At 43.3% G+C, this 24,539-nt stretch overlaps 1 protein-coding gene across 20 annotated transcripts in view; it reads right to left on the minus strand.

Annotated features, from left to right (window-relative positions):
- Positions 1-24,539, minus strand: part of LOC121275080 (beta-galactoside alpha-2,6-sialyltransferase 1-like) — a 169,185-nt gene that overhangs the window by 48,644 nt on the left and 96,002 nt on the right. For 16 of the 20 annotated variants that reach the window (XM_041182496.1, XM_041182549.1, XM_041182596.1 and 13 more), the window contains one exon: positions 7,688-8,576. The exons of 3 other annotated variants lie outside the window; for them this stretch is intronic. In XM_041182496.1, the coding sequence (XP_041038430.1) occupies positions 7,688-8,525 (838 nt within the window). In that variant the 5' untranslated portion in view covers positions 8,526-8,576. Of the gene's footprint in view, positions 1-7,687; positions 8,577-24,539 lie in introns of those variants that run through there. One more of the 20 variants, XM_041182625.1, reaches the window with a different exon arrangement.

Below are 24,539 nucleotides of genomic sequence, written 5' to 3' on the forward strand. Positions count from 1 at the left end.
CTCACAAACCATTTTCCCGTCATCCCACAATCTCTTCTGATTTACTCATTACAGATGGTGTAAGCGTGTATCTCTTGTATTTCCTCCTTCTATCACAGAAACCCCATCCTAAAGAACTGCCACCTTCTCAGGCAGTGGTGCAACAGTGTGAAAGACAAGAAACAAGAGACCGATGCTGATGAAAACCACCACTCAATCTCACACTTGCAGCCACCAGCTCAGGGACCGACACGGCATCTAATTTAGAGGGTAGCCTAGAGACAGGGGGCTGGATTTGCACTATCGCAACAGGCTGCTCAATTTTTTTAACTTTCCCAACTCGGCAGACCATTTTCCATAAGAATGTACCCCACATGCACTATTTACGCTCTGGGGAGGTAAGTGTGAAATTGGGTTAGGCCCACTGAATCCAGAAGCATGTATGTGTACACAGAGGCAGGTGGGTTTCAGGGCAGACTGATTAGGTCAACATTTATAATGAGGCCAGCTGAGAACTATACCAATAGAAACAGAGGGCCAGACATCTATTTCTCCAGATGGCCTTATTATGAAAGCTTGGCTGAGCTCCAATGCTTATTAATGGATTAAAAAAAGATGTTTTATGATTAATTCTGTCTTTTGACATAATCCTGTGGGCTATTATAGGATTTGTGCTGCAATGACTGATTTTATAAACTAATAATATCATAGGAGGGCACCTGTTAAGTTAGAATTTTGATTGACAGCTCTAAATTGTTCTAGAATAGGAATGTTTGTTTTCATAAGAGATTAGTTGCCGGAACTTCTATGTAGTTAAGATCTTTTGTCAATGAGTTCTTTTTTAAATAGTGATGTCATCAATAGACATGTAATTTTATTTTATGTCAACATGGCTCCTAAGGTATGCCCATGGTGGATGCTAGGTGAGTTGGCATGGAGAGGATAAGGGCAAAGGGTAGTGGGTGCGGAGCATGGATTGACACTAAGTTGGCATAGGAGCTATAAAAGACCATGAGGATGTGGGGGCATTGGGGCCATGAGAGCCCCTGGGATTGGAGAAAGGGGCATGTGTTGTTATGGGTGTTATGAGGGGCCATGGGGAGGTGGGGAGCAAGAGGTGTCATAGGTTGGCATGGATGAGAGGAGTGTTTTTGGGGGGGGGGGGGGGGGGGATTTTCAGAAGGGCGAGAGGTGGATGGCTGATTTTTGTTTTAATTTAAGTGCTAGTGCACAGAGGCAGGTCCTCTGCCTAGCAGCTGGCAGCCTCAGCACTCATTCTGGGGATGGCAGGCCCGACTTCTAAGCCAGCCTGCCCCCCGGAATGAAAATTGGAGCTGCAGGCTGCCATTTTTAAAGGTTGGGTTTGCAGAGCCAGGAATTCTCCCATCTCTGTGCAGCCAGCCTGGGAGCAAAAATCAGAACCTTAAATATAGTGAAACCAAATGAAATGCACACCACTGTGGAAAATAAATTTTTGTTTTTTTCTTTGCCTTGTGTAAACAGAGAAAGGGCAGCTGCTTTCCATCTGACTTCCTCTGAAGAACAAAAGTCAAGATTTCTGTTTCATGACATACAGCATTGAAAAAAACTCCTGAGGCACATCCTTGAAGCTGTCAACGCAATAATTGCTGGTTAAAGCTGGTTAAGTATTGATTCCAAGCTAAGGCTTTTTGAAAAAGACTGAGGCTTTTTGAGTAAAATTATTAATGAAAGCCCTCAAAGGTTCAAAAAGATCATTTTGCAAGTTGAATTTTGAGTTCCTGTATGCTGGGAAAATTCCTCGGAGCTGCTCCCAATCCATCGATGTTCCTTTCTCACAATATGATGGAGACCCTGCATTATGGCCGTACTCAACGGAATATAATTCAGACATGTTTTGAATTGGGCAGCCAAACTGCTATAGCAGATTATTGTTCGTGAGGTGAGAATAAAAATTTAGCCCCATGCTTGTTAAAGTTACTTCCACTAAAATCTCAATTGACCATCCCCCTGTAAATTATAGTGTGGTGAAGTGATTTAGCATCTTGCAAAAAATCCTGAATGTGATGTGGTTTGGTAGCCAAGCACAACAGTGAAATATCCAAGGGCATTGAAATCACCAATTTGTGAATGCTAACAAATCACTCACATTAGCTATCAATCCCAGAGAGCAAGTTCACTGCAGTTCCTGCATCTTTCCTCTAACCAAAACTACACTTCCATGTGATATAATTAAACATAGATCCAGCAAGAAGAATCATATATTGTTTTCTTAAAAAGCAAACAAGAATTAACGCGGCAAGTGAAAATACCAGTTTTGCAAGAGGCAATCATTAGGTGCAAAGGATGGAAGAGTTCAGCTCCAATAGTTACTTTTAAAAATTGAATAATTGACAGAAGCAGTTTGAGTACAGCACTTAAATCAATGTCAGTTTCAAGGATCTAAAGTCTGTCTAACTTTCCATTCCAGTGAAGTCAAAGACTCAGCGTGGGTCTGAATCCAGATGGTGAATGGCTCACAAATAACGGAGCCACTCTTTGAATTTCCCACCTATGAGATAATCGGAGTGAAACTCATTGTGTGATAGCAAATTGACAACCTGAATTGGACACAGCGCAAAGCAGCGTTCTAAACATGGGTGTATCCAGCATGATTTGGACAGGTATAGCGGGTAAATGAAATGGAATGAGTGATCTTTGGGAGGGGGTGGGAAAGGAAGGGAAGGATCTGGTGGTTAAGGAATTAGGTAATCACAGGGGATGGATTGATGAATGTGGGGTGTGGTTTGATCATGGGGTGTGTGGTTTGATCATGGGGGCGGGTGTGGGAACAGTGTTAGTTTGGGGGCTTGGGTGGGCAGGTGAGCACTCTTGCTCTATCCAGCCCACAAGCAGTGCTGGAAAAGTGATTACCAGTTCCATGCAACATTCCTTCCCTTTTTGCTAGATTTCTCAAGGCCCAGAAACCACCAGACCCACATTGAAACTGGATTAGAGATAAAGGTACTCAATGTCACTAAAATATTTCATTCAACGATGCACCTCCGAGGAATAGGTTGGTTTCTCCCCATTCCCTCCACTTGTCCCGTTTTGCCTCTGTTAAAACCAGAATTGAGCAGGTTTCAAGCTGATATGGGATGGGTTTGAGAATTTAAAAAATTTTAACATTCCACCAACCCAAGTCCACTCGTGTTTGGAGCTTAACATCACCCTAAAGCCTCCACTTCTGAACCAGACAGAACAAGAAAATTCTAAATCCATTTCCCTGATCAATTTAAAAGTAAGGACAAATGGCGGACTTCAAGGAGTAGGATCTTAAGATAAAATGAAGAATCAGGGACATGATTCAATTTGAACAGAGATGTACACAAGGGGATTATTTGTGTAGCAGGTTAATGAATGGATCTTAGACCAAAAAAAATTAATTTGAACTTTAATATTTTCAACAGGTTCACACTGCAGCTGACAGGAGCATCTGCTGTAGCATAAACCTGCAATGGGCATTAACATAATGTTGGAACAGCCTAGTTCATGTGAACTCCTTTGATATGAGATGCAATGACCCAGATTTTGCTGCAACAGTGGCTTTGATTATGTACATTGTAGATTTGGTAGAGTATAGCACACCGATCTTGTTATTGATTTCCTCCATATCTTCCTGCATTTCCAATTAGAATACTCCCAGGAATGGCCCAGGAACATTTGCCATTCCATAAGTCATGATGTAAATGTCCGAACTTCCCTGAAGATCTGCGCTAGAATAGTGTTTTTAAAATGGAATAATCAACAGAAACAGTTTGAGTACAGCTCAAAATGTTAGTGTGGTGCAAGTTTCTAAGAAAAACTGGGCAATCACTTTGTCCAAATGGAAGGGCAACTAAAGCCTTAGCTCACCACAAAATAAGTTAAGGAGGGTTTCTGTCTCTTACTGGATATCAGTTTGCAAGGTAAAGCAAATCATTAGTGGCATGAGGTATTTTCATGGCATGAACAAAACCATGAGGAAATTGCAATAGGGATTTTGATTTAAAACCAGGTCAAGATGTTGACGTGCCCAGGAAATTGCTCACAGAATATTAACTTTAGGGGAATTTTCTCCAGCTGGCAGAAGGAAGAGATCTTTTCATGGAGTTTAAGCAGCTTCATAAGGGGAAAAATGTGATTGCCCATCAGGAAACTCTAAACAAATTTCTCTCTCTGGACAGAAATGGACTACATGGGTTACTGCTCAGTACACTCATCCTTTCTATTTCACTGTGTCTAAGCACGTCACAATTTGGCACTACCAAGCCAAGTTTTATATCTTTGCCACTTGATTGGTTGAAAACCCAGCCGTCCAGAAAAAATGTGTTTTTTTTTATTTAGCAGCTGATTCCAAGTTGCAATGCAGACCAGAAAGCAGATAAAATATGTAAGCAAAGCACTCCAGACTTTTCAAAATAGAAAAAGTGAAACAATAATTTTTTTTTTATATTAGCCAGGAAAAGATAATGTTAATCTAAATAGAACAGATAGATAATGAGTAGAGCAGGATGATTTTCACTGAATTTCTAAAAACAAATGTTAAGATCCTTCGAGCTCAGGAAGACAAACTTCATGCAACAACTTGATTTTAATTTCGCTGACTAAAATCAGAAGGGAAGTGTGCACAGTGCATAAATTGTACAAGTCTGAGTGACTTAAATATGCACACTTGAGGTCTGACAAAGAAGTCAGCTATTTGGGTGGTCGATCTTGATGAATTTTAGAAATTTTATTGGGGTTCATAGGGGTTTGATTGTGACTCAGAACTAATACAACTAGTGTAATGTATTGCCCTAACAAAACACAAAATGACAGCATGTGCTGGGGGGGGCAACAACTTGTTTTTATTCTCATTAAAAGTGTGTTATAGCTTCTCTGGATATCTAAACAGTTGCACTAATCTAGTAGAAGGTACACATTTCATTTATGAGAGATGAAATACTTTGAAAAACAGATTGGACTAAGGAGGCTGAAGTTTACCTGGATCCACAGACAGTATAAGAGTTAACTGATCCATCAAGTATCTACACATGATATCTATCATTGACTTGTTCCCAAGTACACTAATTTCCATTCCAATTTGAGTCTGAACTTAATTCCTAAATCACTAAAATTACTCTAATGAACCTAAATCCTTTTTCAGGTAGATTATTGAGAAAGCTCCAATCTAGTGTTGAGATTTGCTATCAGTATGGACATTATCACTCCCTAGTGTATTGTTTATGAATTGACATTACTCCATTTCACCACACTGGGCCATGTTACAGGGCCCTACTGCACTTTCTGTGCTTAAAAATGGAATCAAAATAGAAGCATCAAGTTACTGCTTGTTGACCACCTGTTATGATTTGAGTGGAACTTGATCCTGGGGACTGGAGCTGCCACCAGGTGGCAAGACAGAAGCCTCACCAATAAGTACAAATTGTGCTCAGAAGAGGTAGCTACAACACCTGGACACCATTTTCACTTATGCCTGCAATGCTACTGTTGGTCCCTGCAGCCATCCAGAAAACACAAGTGATGGGAGTCAGGAGATGGTCATTTTTAGCTCCAGTAAGAAAGTAGTTACCATTGTGACTTTCAGTGTCCTCAGGATCTGAAAGACTTCTATTATCCGATCTCCACCATAAATTGTTGCTGCCTTTCATTCATGACCCTTCCCATTTTAAGATACTGTTGAAAAATAAACTATCTGGCCAGTTTCCTTCTCACCCGCCACTGCTGCCATGTCACCCCACCCACTACTAGGCACTAGGCCAAGCCTTAACCTCACCACCACAACCCCTCATCAACTCCCCAGGTGGGCAAGTTGTCTGTATAGAGTATGATTTGCATTGGCAGTGCGCCAAATTTTTCTACATGAAACCTGACCACAGAAATGGCTCAGGCCTCATGCACAACCCTCCCCCCCTCTCTCAGCCAGAATAACGCTATAAAGGTAAATGCACTCCACCAAATCCATTTCATAAGGATCCAGTACAAGTTAGAAAGCAGCTAGGAGTCACTCATTTTGAAATGTACCTCAGCAAAACAGAATGAGAAATTGAACATTAATGCAAGTTCAGATTCAGTTGTTTATTGACTACAATGTAAATTGAAACTCAGACATTATACATTTCTTGTTCTTGGATATGCACAGACTTTTAGGACACTTTACTATTGCAGTTGCTGAAACTAACAACCTAGACGTTTTATGCTCACTCCAGTACCAATTTGAAAAACTGGTTTTGCTTTTTTTAAAACAGCATTAGTTTATAATCTTCTAATGTTTTGGCAAATTAATTATAGTTAAATTTGAATTTGTCTCAACAGTGAGATTAGTGGCACACTTGATAAGTAATTGATGTGAAACTGAAGTAATGTTGGATTACTTATTGCAGGTAGACTGAAAGACCTTCAGAGAATCCAACTCACTTCCAGTTTGGTCCTGGAAAATCTAAGTCTTGTGTTTCTTCCATAGGCCTAGTACAGAACTCTTTCGCATAAACATACAGCACGAAGTCAACTGTTTCTCAATGCATACCTGCCAATAAGCTACTCCTGGGCAAACCTCCTATTCAGAGCAAGACTTGGTGACATAAAGCTTTTAGAACTGGTTCAGAATTTTTCATAGGAATTGTAGAGACCGTTTTAAGTTAAAGTGACCCAAACTGGGCTCAAGTTACTTGAGTTCTTCTCCAATGTGTATTAGTATGACCATTTAATTGTTCAAAAAAAGGGAGATACAGACACAGAATAACAAGCTACCATAGTATGGCTTCATAATCCCTTTTCAAACTGTTACTAATGTTTCCTCTCCCAATTTATGATTAAAGGGCAAATAACTGAACCCACAATATTTTGTGTTACCTGGTCCCCTTTTAACCCATGAATCTAGTGGTTGGGCATCTGTCAAATGTTTTCCGACAGTCTATCTTATCCAGAGATGAGAATAAGGGAGGTCTGTATCTACTCCTTGCAGGAACAGACGTGCATACGGTCAAAAATGTGCTAAGCATATAAAAAGGGAGAGGGAGATCAAATTCAAATTGGCAGCAGGGTTACAATCAGGTTTCACCTTTTGACTTTGTGACACACCAAAGCTGCTAAACCCTCAGAGCCAAGCTGAAAAATATGTCTTTTACTTTCCTGATAAACACGTCCGAAAGCCCCTGGCAATTGCTAGATCAGATCAAATGAGGAAACATTGAAAGAAGCCTTTGAAGCATACCAATAAGATCTACACTTCTCTCCCCCTTCAGGCATCAAACAGATTGCTGGGTAACACTGTCACACACTAACACACCCAAAATATGTTGCAATTTCATAGCACCAGTAGTATGTGAGAAACCATAAGTATAAGTCCAGATAGCAAGTCTGCTGAGTGTGTTTTGACCTTGGGAGCCCCTACTTCGTTCTCATACCAATATCTTCCTTATCATTACTGACTTGAGAAAATTAAGGCCCCAACTGTCTTAAAAGACACTTTTACTACCCATCGATTAGCCATGTGCTAGATAAAGTAGCTTTTTCTGTAACCCCAAGCAACTGCTGATCTGCTGACATGTACAGTTAACTAATATCTCAGCAGAATAGGATCTAGCCTTTACCTTGTCATCCTAGTTGCTAGTCTTCAGTATTCACAGTTCATTTTTCCAGTGGGAAAGAAAACATCACAAAACATAACATCAAATGTCCCCAGTCATAGGTTTTTTGCAAAACTCACCTATTTCCATTCCCAGCTTTGATCGGAGGATAGAGCCAGCTGATGCCACAACAGCACACATCTTGAATGGGCCAAGTGCTTGGGTAAGAGTCTTGTTTGGTATGTACTCTTGCCAGTCAGATGTCGTGAAGGCCTCATCTCCATATTCAATAGACATCACCTGGACCCTCTGTTTCAGTTCACATAACAGTTCTTTGCTGCTGAGCTTCTTTAACTTCCTTGTTCCAGTGAAGTTCACAGCATACTTATTCATAGACATATAACTGTTTTTAACGGTCTGTAGACGCCTGTTGAGGTTGTTCGAAGAGCTTTCTTCATTCCAAATCATCCATGAATTCCATTGATTTTTCAACGTGAGCTTTATCTTTGTGGATTTTGCTGCTGTGTTGTGAACGATTGTTGGTTCCTTTAATTGTCGTACCCTGGATAAATACCTATTAACCATAGAGGTGGGCAGAAGATCCTTCGAAACAGCTGTTTCTTTAAACTGAATTTCTGAATTGCTGGACCCATTGACTCTGCTGTCACTTGTCTTCAAAATAACTCCAGAACTTAACTGATGGTTTTGTGCTGCCTCAATGGTTTTCGGAAAAGAATCTTGGGTGACATCTTCTTGATTTGGCCCAACAATAACCTTCTTATCTCGCACTATCTCCTGAATGGCCCACTGAATCAAATTATATTCGAGCCTCTTGGTCTCTGTGCTGTTCGATCTATTTGTGAGGAACAGGTTTCCTTTCTGACAGCACATCTTATAGAATACCATGTACAGGCAGAGGACTGTGACACTTGTGAAGAAGAAAACTTTCTTCATGGTCCAAAGTCTACGTCGAACCATATTAATCCACAGTTAAGTTCAACCTATCACTTGTTGGATAGCGTAGGAAACCTGCAAACAAAACAACAGCCATATTTTAAAGAGTTTCTCGCTGTTCATTTCAACTGTCCATCTTAACAATCCCTAGAAGCTTGACAATAACTTGCAGCCGTGGCCCCATGAAACCTGCAATCTAGAACAAGTAGCACGAATACTGCTCTGACACCAAACTATAACAGCTGTTAGGGAAATTAGCATATCTATTTTTGGAGGAACTGACTAAATATTTGTCGTGTCGGTTTGGCTTAACTGTGTCATGAAGGTTCTGAGTATGTAATAAATAGATAGGTGAAAAAGAAAAACAAACTGAATCTAAAATTTAAACCAACAATTTGGAACCAAAAAAAACACTCAATTTTATTTAATAACCTGTCTTCTTTAAAGAAAGGAATGGTTTAAAATTCTTCAGGTAGGGGAACGGATAATTGACCAACATACCAAAATACAATGCTTCTATTCTGCTTCACAGAGTTTGACTCTCTCATAACCCACAACAAAATCTCAGATATCAAAAGTATGGGAGAGGACTGGGAATCAAATGACAGCAAGCAGAAATTTCAGAAAAATGCGCTTAGTCGTACAAGGAGGAGAACTGAGTGAAACTGCAGTGAAACAAGAACTAAAAGACAACTTTAGAAAAAGTTCAGAGAGTCACGTTTAATGAAAATATATCATTAACAGAATGACTGCCCCACACACTCCGTCCAGACATGAAACACTTCATGGGGTAGATGCTCTGGAAGCTGAAGGGTATTACCTGGTCACTGGAATCCTTCATTTTCTCTTCAAAGGCTGATGATCTGAACATCATTGCTCCTTTTTTATTAAACTGCATGCACCTTATGATCTATTTGTGGTCCTCCATCATAACTAGATACTCCTGCAGTATGACTGCTTGCTGTTGCTGTGCTCGAACTAAACACTAGTTTGCTCAGCCTGTTCAAACATTACAATAATAGTATCAATAAATATCATCTGTCATCTGTTGTTTTAAACGTGTTTGTATCTGATTTTGGGGCAGATAACCACCTGGGAGTTAAAACCCCTTGAGCCACACATTATTGAGGTCAGTGTAAGATTTTGCATTGCCTCACAGCCCTCCCACCATCCGTCCATCCAACTTCCATTTCTTGGAGCCACAAGTTCTAGAACCTCAGCTTCCTCTTCCCCCAGGATTCCAGAAAATGTACAGGGGGCCTGGAACTTTGTTCGCCTTTAACCTGACTAACTTATGTCAAATTTTCCTTTTTACCCTTCAGAACAATGACTCACATCACTTTTCACCAAAATCCTTCTCTTTAGTAAAATACTCAAATACTTCGTTTTTTTTTTATTCGTTCATGGGATGCGGGCGTTGCAGACTAGACCAGCATTTATTCCCCATCCCTAATTGTCCTAATTTTAAGAGTCAGCCACATTGCTGTGGGTCAGGAGTCACATATAGGCCAGACCAGGTAAGAATAGCAGATTTCCCCTAAAGGACATTATTGAACCAGATGGGTTTTTACAGCAATGGCTTCAAGGTCATTTTCATTGAATTCAAATTCCACCAACTGTCGTGGTGGGATTCAAACCCCCGCCCCCAGAGCATTACCTTGGGTCTCTGAATTATCAGTCCAGTGACAATACCACTACACCACCACCTCCCCCAGTTTTCTTTTTGATCATCTATAAATTGACAATTTTCGCTACTCACGTTTACTGATATTTTTGTGAAATATCTTACCGTTCTATTTCACGTTTTAGCAAATTTTCCTTTGACTTTCTCTCAGTATGCCTTATCTTGCGTTCTCATAATCTCCTTTAGCTTTTTAAATGAATCATTCTCTAGTATTTTTAACATTCTTAATGTTAATTTGTTTTTGACTTCTATTTATCTAAATACTAGCAGTCCTTGTACCTTTGTAACCTTTTTAAAAAAAATAAACTCTCTGTTGCTCTATATCTCTCCATATTAACATCTCCTTCCACCTCTGCTAGCCCACTCCTCATCTTTCTCAAATCAGTTCTAATCCAATCTACTGATCTAGTTTATGCACCAACCTTTTCTTTTCCTAGTAGGGTCTTAAAACTCCTACAGGCCAGCCTTATGGATGGCTGAGTGCTCAGGGTGCTGTGGTTGAGGGAAAGGTGAGTGTTAGGGTGCAAGATGACATGTTGGGAAACCCTGATAAAAGTTCATACCATCTGTGTAAAACCAAAAGATTATTGGCAGTTTGAGCAACTAATTATTCTGCAATTAGACTGAGCAGAGCTTCCCTTGACCACCCCCTCCCCCCAAATCTTTCAACAGAGTTCCAGGATTGTGCTGTCAATTTGTCTGATTAATAACTATGGACAGAACAATCGGTGTTCCCATTGAGGAAGTGGATTAGAGGAATAAACGAAGGACCGGTTTTTAAGTTTGTTTATTATGGCGTTGAAGATACACAGCTGATGGGCATTGTTTGATTAGGGACTAGGATCACATGTAAAGAGAGTCCCCTGGAAATGGAACACGTGGTGTATGCTGATATGCTTCAGGTCTTTCGTGGCTAATGAGTGCCGCAGGGACATCATCAGCCATGAAAAGCACATTTTGTTTTGATTTGATAAGTTTCCTTTAAGATTTTTGTATGTTGTTACAATGCCCCTTTAAGGAGCTATCACCTTAATTTAATTTGTTAATTTGCACGTTAACTTTATCTTTCTCAAAAGGGTATAAAGAGAGACTGTGCCCCCTTTAAAGGGTTGTTAACTTGTTGATCAGCTAATTTGTTACTTAGTTTATTTTTTTTAACTGGTACTCGGAAGATTATAAAAAGAGAATCAGCTGGGACACTGGGGTAGGAGTTAGGAGGTAGAGAATAGAGTTCTGTCTTGTTTTGTACTTTACCATCTGGCTTGCTTCGATGTAACACTGGTGAGCTGTGGGGGCAGGGGGAGTGGAAGTGAAACTGGCTGTCTCACTTACGACAGTGCATTTAAGGGAGCCCTGAAAATGACATGGAGATCGCCAGATGGACCCAGAGTTACCAAGGCTAGTGGTGAGCACCAGGTAATTTAGGCAGGCTTCTGAATAAACCAATTAATCCATAAAATACAAAAACCTCAGAGTTTAATGCAGACTTTTACTCTGCTTGGTTCAAAGAGGAGGATATTTATTTTATATATTTAAATATGTAGGGGTTGGGAATGACACTCTGTTTCCTGTTAGTCATTAAGTGAAATTTGCTTAGAGAATGCAAATCTTTTGATAGATTTATGTTCTTAAACATCTAAACCCTTTTCCACCATTATTAAATGTGAGGTGTGAGGTGTCTTTTCACTAATGCTGCTACATGTGTAAACTCAAAGAAAGGGTGGCAAAATGCAAGTTCACCCATTATGTAGGGTTGCCAACCCTCCAGGACCATTCTGGAGACTCTAGGAGTTGAAGACCAATCTTTAGGACACTGCTATGAGCCACCCACTTGGTAATGAAGAGCTTTTTTTGCTTTCCAATTATTGTAGAAATGCAGTGCGCCATGAGGACAGATGTGTTGGGGAACCCATGGTTAGCGTGTGGAGGCATGCAGTTTAAGAAGGGAACAAGAGATCATATGATAAAATCTCCAGGAATACGTTCAATTAGAACTGGCAACCCTGCTATTGTGCCACTTTCCTTAAGGCTAGCCCTGAACTTCTCATGCTGTTCACGACTCCCAAGATGCTCATCCACATTTAGCCCTGGTCTATTTCATAAGTCATAGCAGGTTCTAGTAACACCTTCACCATTATAGATAGAATTAATGACATCCAGGAAAGGAAGAGGGGAGAACCCAAGCAAGAAAAAAACACTGTCGGACAAGGTGGAGAAGTATTCCAGTTGTAAAGTTAATTACTGTAATGGTAATTAAAAGACACCTTCCTCCTTTTAATTATGATTTTTCTTTAATCTATTTAAGAACATATGAACAAGGAGCAGTAGGCCATTCGGCCCCTCAAGCCTGCTCCACCATTTAATAAGATCATGGCTAATCTGATAGTAACCTCAAATCTGCATCCTGCATACCCCCGATAACCTACTGTCCCCTTATTAACTAAGAATCTATCCAAGAACCTCTGCCTTAAAAATGTTCAAAGACTCTGCTTCCACTGCCTTTTCAGGAAGAGAGTTCCAAAGACTCACGACCTTCCAAGAAAAAATTGTCCCTCGTCTCCCTTTTAAATGGGCGACCCCTTATTTTTAAACAGTGACCCCTAATACTAGTCTCCCACAAGAGGAAACATCCTCTCCACATGCACCCTGTCAAGTCCCCTCAGGATCTGATATGTTTCAATCAAGTCGCCTCTTACTCTTCTAAACTTATAAATTCTAGCGGATACAAGCCTAGACTGTCCAGCCTTTCCTTACTTTGTGTCTCCCTATTCGACACTTGTGCCTACTTTGTTTTAAATGTAATTGTTCCCCGTCTCTCTCTCTCTCTGATTTCCTTCTGCTGTTTCCATTCAACGTCTGAAAGCTCTCCTTGTGAGCTGCTCCCTTTAAGTCATGGAAAATCCTGTGTGCAGGTTTTGTTGCTGCCACATCACCAGGGGACACAAAGTAACTCATGCATGAGTCTGGCAGACAGTTCAGGAAATTTAGTCTCGTTAGTGTGTCACCGAACAGCCAGCCTGCATGTGTAGGGATATACTACAGTCACAGTCCAGTCTTCAGGAAACTAAAACATTGTGAGGAACTCCATTCTCCAGGTAAATATTTTAATTTAATGTTCCTTCCTCTTTAACACAAACAAGGGAATCACTGAGGTGTGACACACGATGGCCGGAACTGTCTGCTCCTGCTGGCAGCGGGTGTCATGGTGGGCATGAGCGGACAGTATGGTGAGCAAGCCAAAAATCGGTTTTACGCCGTTGTGAAACCAGTTCACGATTGTCCTCTGCACCCATCAGTGGCGGGCCGCGTTTCTTGCCGTCCAATGTCGGGACTTAATGTTAATGCATTTGCATCTCATCATTGTGGCTGTTTGCTGGAATCGTCCTGTCAAAATTTACCTCGCATGTCGGCATTACTCCAGGATGGCATGATTTTCAACTGCCTTTAAAAGGCATGTACCTGGCAAGCTGAACTTTGAGGGGAGCTGAAAGCTGAGCGCACACAATCTTGTGCAGTGCTTACAAGGCTCGCATGTAGGTCATCAAGGAAGAGGTGCCACGCACTCAGTGGGCGGAGAGGGAGGTGATAGGCCATTCCCGCAAATGACTGAGAACCAGTGTCACCAAAGACTGCACTTGTCTCCGGAACTGATTGGTCACATATGACACCTGCCACAGGATTTAGTGCCACGGGGATATGAAGGGCATCCACTGCCAGTGGCCGTGAAAGTGACCGCAGTGCCTAATTTTTACACCAGTGGCTCCTTCCAGGGTTCCACAGGTGACCCGTGTGAGATGTCACAAGCCTCCACCCACAAGTGCATCCAGGTCACAGACCTGGCACAGAACTTTGAGCATTTCGACTGGGATCAGACAATCCAGGAAGCAAGAGCACTGGGATTTGCCGCAATCTCTGGTTTTCCACAGGTGCAGAGCACCATCGACTGCACTCATGTGGCATTTAGATCACTGTGCCAACAAGCAGTCAACTACATCAACCGCAAGGGCTTCTACTCACTGAATATCCAGCTGCGACCACCACAAACATCCTACAGGTCAGCACAGGACTCCCAGGGAATGTCCACGACTCCTACATCCTCAGCCGGTCTCAGATCCCTGACAACCTCCAGGATCCAGAGGCTGCAAGATTGGCCCCTCAGGGACAAGGGCTACCCACAGAGGACATGGCTGATGATGCTTGTTCATTGGCCTCAGACTGCAGCAGAGAGACAATACAACAAAACTCATGCCACAATCCAGACTTTGATAGAGCAAATGATAGGTATTTTGAGAATGAGGTTCTGATGCTTCGACAGGTCCGGTGGAGCACTGCAATATGGTCCCCAGAGGGTGTCGCACATCATTGCCTGCTGCATATACACAACCCGCTGCTGCAATGGAGGGAGGAGCTGGCTGAGGAGGAGATGGAAGAGCTGCACATCTTCTCCAATGAGGAAGATGTCAAAGTGGATGAGGGTGATGAGGCCTTCAAAAGGTGAGGATGCCAACGATGAGGCCATCGCACTGGCCAGACGAGGCAGGCATGCTCATGAGGCCCTAATAGCTGCAAGATTCATGGAGGATGATGACAAGATGCAGTGAAGACAGTCCTGGCATCCTCACCTCGCATCTGTGAACATTTGACTCCTGTGTGGCTGATGGCAGCGCACATTCCCTCAGTGCTCGGGCTCATATCATGAAGATGCAGCAGAGACTCTAATGGTTGCTCGATTCCAGGAGGATGATGACGACATGCAGTGGGGACACTCTACAGATCTTCCTGTTGCCTCTATGAATGCCTGACTCCTGTCTGGCTGATGGCAGCTCACTTGTGCTGTGATCAGGGTCATATCATTGGAGATACAGCCATGAAACTTTAAGTGCACCTGATCCTTTGTCAGCCTTCAGCACCTGATCCCTTCAGGTCCACACCGTCACTGGTCACAGGTGGCTGAAGAGATGGGGGGGGGGGTCACCCCAAAAGGACTGAGCACACAGAGAGAATGATGGAACTCTGTGACACCTGCCCGCGATATTCTGGCAGCAATGACAAGCACCGTCGAGGTGCAGGCATCACTAATGTGTCCAGGGAGTGTGAGGCCAGACAATCACTTTGGTCTGAAGGCTGCACAGAACATAGGGAAGAGGGCCTGAACTGAGACACCTGCATTTATCTTGTGCAGGAGCCAAAGTTTCACATCTGAGTGACACAATCACTGCTCATCATAACAAGGAGCCAAAGGCAGGGAGACATTCTTGGGAGTTTATTTACAATAGTGAACATTATGTACAAGTGATTAACACCCGTGTCCAGGCTGTGCAACTACATCTTCTTAACCTTTCTAACCCTGTCGCTATATCTTGGTGCTCCCTGGACAACCAGAATGGAGATGGAGGCAGCTTGCTGACTGCTACTGTCTCTGATGACTTTGGTGGGCATCCTCTGAAGGGTCGAAACCTAGAGGACCCCAACTCATTTTGCATATCTGCTGTGGGCCAGATGCACTTTCCTGGGCCTTTGGAACTGGGGCTAATGGGGCCACATGAAGAGGGGATTTAGATCGGCCAGACATTCCCGGAATCACCTGGGTGAATGCCCTGGGTTCCGAGCTGCTGGACCTCCTCCCTCTGGGTGCGCAACAGCCCTTGGCTAATAGAGAAAGGGAAGCTGGAGTGAGATCGAACTGCCCCACACCCCCCTTGCGTAGACACTGTTGGAGGCCAACTATGGTGTCAGCGATGGATTTTAGCCCACGCAGAAATGCAAGACCGATGTCTCCATGGTGGCCGCCATCCCGCCACTGTTGACCTCGATGCATCGGCATGTCTGCGCTACCACCTCAGACTGAAGACAGATGCATTCCTCCATCACCATCAATCTGAGGAATGCACCAGACATCCCTTCCTAATGTTTCTGTGATTGTTTGCAACTCCAACTGATTGAGGACCCAGATCAGAGGCTCATCATCTGGCATGCACTCGGCAGATTCCTTGTCTCTAGTAGTCCTCCGAGTGCTGGCGACCTCAGATGTCCCTGCGTCCACCTGCTGTGGAGCAGATTGTGATCCCAAAGCTGCTCTACACCTTGGTCCCACCAAGATGTGTGTCGCTGAGCAGGTAGAGAGTGTGGGTGAGTGCCGTGACGGGTCTTCAACAGTGCTGCTGTCAGGGTCTTCATCCAAGGTGCTTTCACCGTTGGAGTAGAGGTCAAGGTCACCTCAGAGCAACGAAGCAGATATGTTTAGGAGAGAAAGTGGAGATTATTAGTGCTTGGCAGCTAACACACAGAACAGTGGACTCAGAGTAGAGTTGACAGGGATGATCTGGTGCAGGGTCCTCACTTACATGCTTGCCACTGACCTCACTGTTGCCAGAGCAACGGTCCACGTCCTCCACCACACTAGTTGACCTGTTTGCGAACCTAGTTAATTTAGACCCATTATTATCTTATTGAACTTTTCCTTCATCTGATCCTAAACATTACTTTTTCCGTTCTCACAGTGAACTTTGCTATGCAGTGGTCACCATTCCTCAAATTCTCTACTACCCCTATTAGCCCCTTCATTTCTCACATTTAAAAAAAATACACGATACATACAATTTCTCAGGTACAGAACATTTTGCAGCTGTGCCTGATCGTTCTGACAGCCAGTGGCTCACTCATTTACCACAATGGTTCTTGACAAATTTGTACAGAACTCAAGAGACAAAAGCATTGAGGCAATTTTACATGAGCAGTTGGACAGAAAGTTTTGAACAACTCTTTATTATACACATTTGGTAAATAAAACCATTTTGTGTAGCTAACACACAAAATTATAGGGTTGTAGCACTAACTTTCCTTGGCTGCTGCAGCCAAAGTTCAATTGCATTACATAAGCCTGTCCATAACTGTGACAAATGACAGCTATGTTACAACTGATTTCAGGAATGATTAGAACAAAACAAATATTAAAATTAACCAGTGAGAATGGTGTTGTCGTGAGCTTCCACTTTGTAATATCCAACAAATCAGTAATTCTTTAAGAATTCTCTGGCATTTTCTTTCTTTGTTTCATTAATATACTGAAGGGGGGAATAAATCTCTTTCACCTCTTTGGTAGAGTTTAATAGGGTTTTAGCTGCACTCCAGAGACGTTACAGCAGTGAGGCCAGCTCTTGGGGAAATTCCAGGCAATATCAGTTTTATAACCAAATATGTTAGCCACAGGCAAATCAGCAATGCCTATGCTAACTACACCCTGTCGAATAACGGAAGGCTTCTCACATAAGCAATCATTTTCAGAAGTGAGCCTAACCTGATGAGTATTAGGAAAAATGGAGGGCCTCAAGTTAGCTCTAATAGTCTCCTCCCACTGGACGCTCAAATTCATTCACTTCCAGGAAGGAGAATTGTGGTGTCAGTGGATAGAAATCTGTTGTAAGATCCTTTGGGTGTTATAGTCAATAGTCTTTAACTATGTAAATGGGATCTCCAAGCCAGATCATCTGCCTGCCCCAGGCCACATTTGGTCCACACTCCAAAAGGAATAGAAAAGTTTAGGGGGGGGGGGGGGGCAAAGGGACCATATCCTGTATGGGCAAGCAGATAGTGCCCATGCTCAGATCAGCCTCAGTGGTTCATGAGGAGATGGGTTCTCCCCCGCACCATGTGTTGCTCTTAGTTGCACATGATTAGTCTGGGGGCAACCTGCAGGGGATGCAGCTAGGCGCATACTCAGAACTCCAGGACATGTCCTATTCACGGTGATGAGATTGTGGAAGGGGAGCCTCAAGGTGTCATGGCCAAGAACCATCTGCTGCTCTCGATGCTACACCTAGTTGTGCCTCCTTGCTATGGGAGCAAAGATCGTGTGTTTCCGAAAATGATGTACGCAGAATGTGCCCAAGGTGGCAGTTGGGGGGGAGGGGGGGTGGGAGTTTGCGAGCAGGTGTACTATCTTTGTGTAAGTGATCGGCAGTAGCAGGGAGAGGAGGCACTGGAGGCCTGATATGGGCCACTGTGGTTGGGGTGCAGCGTGTGTGTGCGGAATCCATGTGCAAATTGCCGCAATGATTGGTCTTCTCTGTTTTTCAGGAGAAGAATGCTCACAATGTGTCTCAGTGTTCGAGGACTGGAGGCAGCCAGGCCCAGCTCATGATTTTAAGCCGCTCTGAACAGGAGCCCTTGGAGCTTGAGAGGCGCCTTGCACCCAGGTTAACTGATGTCAGTGAGGCTGGGGTGGAACGGCCAGGTATTTGAGGCCAACAGTGAGATCCACAATATCCTCCCAAGATCCACAGCACTGATGATAGTTTGATTTGTTATTGTTGCAACATTGCTCGGTCACAGGCTGATAGAGTCAGAGGTGTGGATCATAGACAAAGGTCCTTCGGCCCTTCAAAGATGCGTGCGTCAAACATCTTCCTAAGTCTCCTAATCCCATTTCCCAGCACTATCCCCATGGCCTTGTATGCCATGGCAGCGCAACTACACATCCGAATACTTATTACATGTTAGGAGGGTTTCTGAATCCACCACCCTTTCAGCCAATGCGTCCCACATTCCCAACATGGTGTGTGTGCAAAGGTTGGTCATCACATCACCTGTCAACCTCATGCCCCTTACCTTAAATCTATGCCACCTGGTTACTCATCCCTCTGCCATGGGGAAAAGTTCCTTTCTATCGACCCTACCTATGCCCCTTACAATGTTATAAACCTCAATAATGTCACCCCTCAATCTCCTCTGCTCTAGAGGAAATAACCCCAGTCTATGCTATGTCTCCTCATAAGTCAAACTCTCCAGCCCAGCCAGCATCCTGGTCAGCGACCTCTGTACTCTCTCCACTCCAATCACATCCCTCCCATAAAGCGCTGATCACAACTGCACACAGAACTATAGCTGTGGCATAGGCAGTGTTTTCTGCACTTGGAACGTTACCTCCCTATTCCTATATTCTATTCCGCAGCTAATAAAGGCAAGTATGGCATCTACCTTCTTAAACACTGTATGTACCTGTCCCGCTACCTTAACAGGCCTGTCGACATTCCCAGCAAGGTCCCTCTGATCCTCCTTACTTTCCACAGTCCTACCATTCATCGTGTATTCCCGTGCCTTTTGTCCTGCCCAAGTGCTTCATCTCACACTTATCCACATAACATTCTATTTGGCATTCCTTAGGCCATCTGATCAGCCCATCTGTATCTGCCTGTAATGTAAGGATATCCTTCTCACTATTTGCCACCCCACCAATATTCGTCTTCATAGATTCTGGAAGGTTGAGTGCATAATGAGCCAGGGGGAAAGGGATGAAGTGTGTCACTGTGTGGACGCTAACTGATCCACTGTCCTTGTTGTTAATTTCAGCATCATCAGAGCCTGTCCACCAGGAGGAATTCCAGATGCCCCTGTCACACCTGAGGACCCTCAACTGTCACCTGCATCACACCATTTCTGCGAGGCAGGCACCAGCACAGGTACAAGCACCTCGGTGGGCATTGCAACATTGGCTAGTGTCCCGGGGCACAGTGGAGAGGGCACTTCACACTCGCTGGAGGAGCTGGCAGAGACAGAGTGCCAATGGCGGCAGCAGTCGGAGGACTGCAGGGGACCAGGCGCGTGCTCAGTCGGTGCCTGATGATGGGCCTCTGGAGTCGTCCGTGACACAGCAGCTGCAGGAAATGCGGCCGGGTGTGTGGGAGCATCTGGGAGTGATACATGAGGCTATGCTTCGCTTTGTGTCCGTGGTGGAGGAGTCCACTTAGAGCATCATTGATGCAATGAGCCTCACGGCAGAGATTCTCTCTCCATGGAAAGAGAGGGGCGACTCTCGTGGAGAGGCATCTCCAGGAGAACAATCAGGTTCTCCTGGGGCTATGCTCGGACCTGCAAGCCCTCACAGCACCAGTGGCTACAGCTGGTCATTGCCATTGTGGGAGATGGTGCGGGCTTCAAGCATCCCAGCTCATTACCCATCCTTCCACGGTGAGCAGGGAGGTCCGGAGCGACCTCACGTCGGGTGCAGCAGCTGCCTGTCGTTGAATATATTCAATACTGAGTTAGACAGATTTTTGAAATATAGGGGAGTCAAGGGTTATGGGGGACAGGGAGAAAAAAGTGGAGTTGAGGCCAAGATCAGATCAACTGTGATCTTATTGAGCAGTGGATCAGGCTCGAGGGGCCCTATGGTCTATTCTTGCTTTTATATCTTATATGCTTATTAAATAAAGGAAAGCAATTGAGTCATCACAAATTGTGACTCACATGTAATCAGGGTTTGAAATATAGGATGTGAAATTTTAGACGTAATCTCAAAAGTTTTTTCAGCCAATATTCTCACATCTGTACATTCTCAGAAAAACTCAGTTTGTCTTCATTAACAAACAAGCAGCAGATGGGACCTGCAACGGAAACATCTGTTATGTCCCCCTCTCCCACTGTGACTTTGGCAAACTAGCATTCTAAAATGTGGTACAAGCTCCGCTATATTACTTTTATATCTTTTCATGTGAAAAATACCATTTCAAAGCTCTCAACAGACAAACTTCCACTTATATATAAAATTTAATCTTGAAAAATATCTCCAGAGGCTTGACAGAGGCTTAAGCAAAAGACATAGTGAGCCAAAATAGAGAGTAGGGGCTGAATTTTCATCATGGAAGCGGAAAGCAGCAGCCGGGTCTGTTTTTGTGTCAGAAACCCGCCTCTGGTGAGAAACTGACTAAAGTTCAAATTTTAACTGGTTGGGCTATTAATTGATATGGAGGCAGGTTTAGTGTCCACATCTGGCATAATTTTCCAGCTCTGTCACAGCGGGGTGGGACTGTAAAATGTGGTGAGCCATTCAAAAGTCCATAAACTTCAGCGGGAACATAAAACCCTGCCAGCGTAAAATCCTGCCCTTAGGGTCAGTCGGAGAGGGGTGGGGGAAGGGGGAAATGGGGGTTTAGCTGGGGTGGGTGGTGGCAGCAGCCACAGGATTAGAGGTAGTTCACATGAAGTGTGAGACTCATTTAGACACCCCATGGCAGCCATCACTGAGGCTGCTGGTTGTCCTGAGAGCGAGATCTATAATTTATGCCAAAGCTTTCCACTTCACCAGTGGGAAGAGAGATGTCACAGGAGAAGACCCTCATTTCATCGATGCTGACCTGGATTTAATTCTGGAGTCCAGGATTTAATTCTGTCTGGGGCTCCACAGAAAGGTCAGTAACTATCTCATCAAAGGATTTTCTGTCCCCGCATCTTTAAGATCTATCCATACAATCCAGGGGTTGGAGTGAAGATCTTTTTTTTAATGTGGGCTTCGCTGGCTGGGCCAGTATTTATTGCCCATCCCTAGTTGCCCTGAAGTAACCTGAACTGCTGGAGGATGAAAGAGTCATGGCAGCTGCCAGGAAAGTGGGTGCACACATGGAGGATGCTCTTACTGTGGTCACAGACTAGTTGAACATTGAGGTCGTGGAAGCCCTTCCTGTTGAAGAATATCACCTGCTGGTCACTGGGTACCTTGATCCAATCAACAGTGCTCTGCAATGGAGGGGGGAAAACCGAGCAATATCAGTGAAAACCAGCACCCTCTGAACGTGTGGTGCCCCATCAATTGTGAATCTGCAGCCAGAGCTAAGAGGGCATCTGTCACCTGGATGATGCAGTACTGTGCATCCTTCTGTAATATGCCACAGAGGACCACAGCTAACCCTTGAAAGGATCCAGCAGCACATTTCAAAACAGGGAAAAGGCTGGGCTTTTAAGAAGCCCCTTAATGACCTCAATTGGTGCAAACATGACTGCGGCGAGTACGCAGACCCATCCTCCCCTGCTGCCCTCACAAAAATTTCCAACAACGCAAACGGACCTGCTAGGCAGGATGTCAGCTCCATTTTCATTCGGCTGCCTGCCTCCATTCAGACTGAATCCCAGCAGCGACAACCCAGTCTTTAGGAGGCAGGGCCAAATGATTAATCAAATTGGCAGATCTAAAAGAGGGTCTTCAAAGATGAGAGGGAAGGTGGATAAATGAAAGGATTGAAGACATGGCTACCAATCATGGGGTGAAATAAAAAGGAGAATCCGAAGCAGATGACAGCTAGAGAAATGGAGAATTCTGAAAGGGGGTTGCAGGACTGGAGGAGGCTACAGTGATGGGAAGGCAATGCCACGGAGCAAGGTAAGCACAAGAATAAGAATTTTAAATGTGAGATGTTGAGGGACTGGGAGTGGAGCGGAGTGAGAATGGGAATAGATCTTGGTGCACCAATTTTGAATTTGGATGACTGAGCAATAGACTGCACTGGTCGGCTGCCTATCCCTATGAACAGACGCCTGGGATTTTGGGGTCGCAGCCTCCTCTAAATCTGGCAGGTGAGCTATGGGGGAGTAAGCAGCTGTCCTGGTACAGCTTGGCAGATTGAGGCTTCAAAAACAGATTGGTGCAGCCACCAACAAGGTGGTAGGACCCTTTCTAAATGAAGCTAATTGCACTGCTGTTATAATGGGACGGTAAGATTACCAACCCCATTTTGAGAATGTTACTGCCATATGAAAAGCAGACAAGGAGCCACAATCAACCCTAGTGTTTTATGCAATGCTTTCAAAGTCAGCCTTAGAGGAAATATATCAAAACCAGATCCTGCATGATCCGATTATAACAGAAGTAACTATTCAAGTGACACTGATGCATAAGTAATAATGGCTTGTCAAATTTAGCAATATGACAATCCATTATGAATTCTGATATCCCAAATTCATTTGAATCCTTGGTCAAAGTGCTACATTCTTGTTCATTCCTAGTTCTACCACCATTTGATAAGTACAAATCCATCAGCCCCTCTAATAGCTTCCTGCAATACTCAATACAAAATTTCACTTTTGAAATTTCAGATATTTTATCAACAGAAATGTGTCATTTCAAAACAAAATACATTTTTCTCCTTAGCAAGTAATGCATGCTTAAAAATGCATGAAATTTAAACTAGCTCTGCAATTAATGCTGCTTACATGTGTTCTTGTTTGATTAAATACAAATACTTGGAAAAAATGGATTCAAAATGCTTTGAAGTGTTCATTTAGACATACCAGAAATCATGAATCAAATACGGTTCTGGTGAAAGGTCCCAACTAAATGTTAATCCAGTTTTCACATTCAGCTGCTGGCTAAATTGTGCCTTAAGCTTTGTTCTGTTGCATGAGATATACTTTCAATAGTCGATGATTCATAACTTTGCATTAGCTTTCACTGACATTCAGCCAATTTGCAAGGACTTATTGGTTCAGGCATGCTGCTAATGTTGAGGTAATTGGATTGCAATTTATTGTAAGATCCATAGTTTGATTTCTTGTTTTCATCATTTTGGGCAGGTTTCTTCTTTACATTTCATGACTCATTCAGAACACTGACCTTTCCTGTTAAAGAACTAACTGCAGCTGTTTGCTTTCTCTTTCAGTGAGCATTATGACCTATCCTGATGAGTGCAATGCGAGTTGGGGGTCCTATCAGTTCTGTTTCAGACAGTTGTCACTCTTTATCCTCACTCTGAATTAGTTCTACGTGCTTTAGATGGATTTATTTAGGATAAATCGATCTCATACAAGCAAAAATAGAAGGATCTAGTTTGAGAAAAACTTCTGGTTTTGAAAAGCACTTTGGAAAAACAAGTGCCTTTCATTCTACCTACCTTATCATTCCTTACCCTCATTCCACCCCTTTATTTTCTACATATGTAGCACCATTTTTCTCCTAATCCTTTATTTCTTAAAATAAAATAAACTATATTTTTCCAGCTCACCTTCTCCTATTGTGCTATTTGGTAGAAGCATTTTTTTAAATGAAAGATGCCTTTCATTGGCTTGAAGTCCAAAGTCATCTTTTCCAACTAAAATTTCAAAAGTTGCAGATTGACAAAGTGAATGTGGAAAAAAACCCACCTCACTCTTCAAAACACTTTTACAATTGCTTTTCTTTACACTGCTTTTCTACCCAATAACACTTACTGTTAAAGGGTTTTCTGCTTGCTGGTTGAGGCAAGCCTACTCAAACGCTTAGAGTAAATTTCCATGTGGTTTTCACAGCATATACACTGCAGAAAGAGCAGAACCATCTTAATACTGAGTGCAACTTTTAAAAACTGTAGTAACTGGGGATATAGTCTCTCCCTTCTGTCAATTGAGGGTCACATGATGTACTGCAGGAGGCTCCAACCAGTGAGCTTCTAGCGCGAGCAATCCAGGGGATGGAGCTTCCTGATGAGAGTCCTGGTCGAGCGTGAAAGCATCGGTAAATCTCTGTGAGGTTAACAGTTTCTTGATGAAACCTGCCTGTTCCATGAATCATCACAAAAACAATACAAAACTTTTTTTCCACCGTGGGTTAT

The sequence above is a fragment of the Carcharodon carcharias genome, chromosome 2, assembly GCF_017639515.1.
Source record: "Carcharodon carcharias isolate sCarCar2 chromosome 2, sCarCar2.pri, whole genome shotgun sequence".
Classification (NCBI taxonomy): domain Eukaryota; kingdom Metazoa; phylum Chordata; class Chondrichthyes; order Lamniformes; family Lamnidae; genus Carcharodon; species Carcharodon carcharias.